Here is a 2,594-nt window from a genome sequence, read left to right as displayed (position 1 = left end):
GGGGGGGAGTGCGGGCGGGGGGGAGTGGGTGGCGAGTTGCCAGTTGCACTCGACACTCACTCGCTATAACCCCCCCGTCACGTGACCGCAGGCCGCGAATAAAGGGCCGCGACAAAATATCTCTGCTCTTCCCCACGCACCATGTCCCAGTCCCCCCTCATCGTCTGCATCGGCAACCCCCTCGTACGTCCCCCCCCGCCCCGCAGCCGCTGACCCCCAGCTCGACATCACCGTCGGCCCCGACGAGGGCCCCGCCTACCTCGCCCGGTATGCCCTCAAGCCCAACGACGCCATCCTCGCCGACGACTCCCATATGCCCATGTGAGCTCCCCCGTCCCCAGCCGCCAGCGCTGACCATTCCAAGCTACGACGACATCGTCACCAACGCCCGCGTCTCCTATGTCGCCGGCGGTGCCGCCCAGAACGCTGCCCGTGCCGCCTCTGTACGTCCCCGAAAAACTTTTACCCGCACTGCTGACTCTGCACCAGTACGTCCACCCCGCCAACGCGGTCGCCTACATCGGCTCCGTCGGCGACGACGACCTGAAAAACACCCTCCAAAAGGCCAACGAGGCCGAGGGCGTCCTCTCGGCGTACCAGATCCAGCCTCCCCCCGCCAGGACGGGCGCCTGCGCCGTCATCCTCTCCGGCCACAACCGTTCTCTCTGCACCACCCTCCGTGCCGCCGAGCAGTTCACCCCCTCCCACCTCGCCCAGCCCGAGATCGCCAAGCTCATCGACACCGCCAAGTACTTTTACATCGAAGGCTACTTTCTCACCCACGGTATCGAGAGCGCCCTCGAAATCGCCAAGAATGCGTCCTCCAAGGGCAAGGTCGTCGCCCTCAACCTGTCTGCCCCGTTCATCCCCCAGTTCTTCAAGGTCCAGCTCGAAGAGCTCTTGCCCCATGTCGACATTTTGATCGGTAACGAGAGCGAAGCCGCTGCCTTTGCGACCGCCTCTGGCATGGCCGTAAGTCGTCCCTAAAACGAAAACGCACCCACACTGACCGTTATCATCCCAGGACGCCCCCCTCGCCGACGTCGCCACCGCCCTCGCCGCCCTCCCCAAATCCAACACCTCCCGACCCCGTCTCATCGTCATCACCCAAGGTGCCGACTCCACCCTCGTCGCCTCCTCCTCCCCTTCCACTTCCGCCGGCAACGTCAAGACCTCGGACGCCAACCCCAAGACGTACCCCGTCTCCAAGCTGGCAGACGACCAGATCGTCGACACCAACGGTGCCGGCGACATGTTTGCCGGTGGCTTCTTGGGCACCTTGGCGCTTGGCAAGGATTTGGATGACGCGATCGAGGTCGGACACAAGCTTGGTCAGATGTGTGTCGGCCAGAATGGGCCCAAGCTTGTTTACCCCCGTGTCAATGTCCTCTAAGGCGTACACCGAACCGAGATGAAAGAAGAAAGGGAGAGTAAAAAAGAGACGGCTTCAACGCCGCGGTTTATTTTTTTTTGTACCATGTTACCATCTCTACATATTTCATTATAGTGTTTTCTTGATGTCTTTGAGATGTAGCGGCATTTTCAACAGTGCGTGGTTTTTTGTCCTCGAAACTATTCCTCGAAACTTTTCCGTTCCACGATTCTAGCAGCAGCGCACCGGGACCTGAGATAAGATTAAAAAACCTCGGCTGACGTGGAGGCCGGTTTTTTCCACGTCGGATCCCGCCACCTCCACTTTTCAGCGCCACTCCCTTGCCTGGACAGTCATTTATTCAAATCAAAACCCACTCCAGACAGAACAAGAACAATCGAGAATCGATGAAAAGAAACACAGCGGGAGCCAAGAAAATCGCTCTGAGCGCGGTCAAGACGCTCACTTTCTACGCGGACAAGTATACCGCCGGACGACGGACGAATCCTATCCGTGAGCCCCCCTCCACAGAGACAGGTCAGTAGGAGGACTGAGCGTATCGTTAGCACAACTCACATGCCAAGGTCCCGGATGCAAGGTATTCCAGCCAGACGTGGTGCAGTGTACCAACATGGGGGATGATGGGTTGGGTAATGTTCAGTGGAAGGTATGTTTTGGCCCTGGAGGATGGCTCTGGATACCAGGCAGCTGGAAATAATACGCAGACTAAATATACATAGTGCGATACCGATATACCGTCTTCTTTGAGACTCGGCAAAGTAGACGTCTCGTGTGAAGGCTGGTCAGCTCCAGGCGATCCCTACATCCTCCAAGGTACATATCATCTCGCATCGTAAAAACAGCGCTTTTAGCTGATTCGAGAATTGACCCATGGTATCCATAGGATCATGCGGATTGACGTATAACCTGTACAAAGTGAATAAAGGGTTAGAGTACGGTGAAGATCCGTATTCCACCCTTCCCTCCCACTACGGTCTGTCTTCTCCTCCCCCCCCCCCAACCGCCCAAAATCACTGCTAACGGAAACCACCGAATAGACCGCGTATTCAACAAGGCATTCAACATCATCTTCTACCTCGTCACGTTCATCATCCTGTACAACCTCTTCCGCACGCTCTCGCGTCGGTGTATGGGGTGGAGGCTGCCCGGTTTGTGGCCTGGAGGGGGGGGCGGGGGTGGGGGGGGAGGCGGGGGAGGGGGG

General features: G+C 58.1%; 2 protein-coding genes across 2 annotated transcripts; both read left to right on the top strand.

Moving 5' to 3' along the window:
• Positions 1-141: 141 nt before the first annotated feature.
• On the top strand, positions 142-1,393 carry CNBN2170 (hypothetical protein; the record flags this gene model as incomplete). Its single annotated transcript, XM_766712.1, has 5 exons — positions 142-183; positions 221-321; positions 365-443; positions 490-972; positions 1,025-1,393. 5 exons carry the CDS (start codon positions 142-144, stop codon positions 1,391-1,393), a joined length of 1,074 nt encoding a protein of 357 aa, XP_771805.1.
• A 386-nt stretch (positions 1,394-1,779) lies between these two features.
• Positions 1,780-2,229, top strand: CNBN2160 (hypothetical protein; the record flags this gene model as incomplete). Its single annotated transcript, XM_766711.1, has 3 exons — positions 1,780-1,885; positions 1,939-2,039; positions 2,113-2,229. The coding sequence occupies 3 exons, from the start codon at positions 1,780-1,782 to the stop codon at positions 2,227-2,229; spliced, it is 324 nt and encodes a 107-aa protein (XP_771804.1).
• Positions 2,230-2,594: the final 365 nt, after the last annotated feature.

Source organism: Cryptococcus neoformans, chromosome 14, assembly GCF_000149385.1.
Source record: "Cryptococcus neoformans var. neoformans B-3501A chromosome 14, whole genome shotgun sequence".
Taxonomy (NCBI): domain Eukaryota; kingdom Fungi; phylum Basidiomycota; class Tremellomycetes; order Tremellales; family Cryptococcaceae; genus Cryptococcus; species Cryptococcus deneoformans.
Note: the sequence above shows the minus strand (reverse complement) of the source record. Positions and strands in the feature narration are given on the sequence as shown.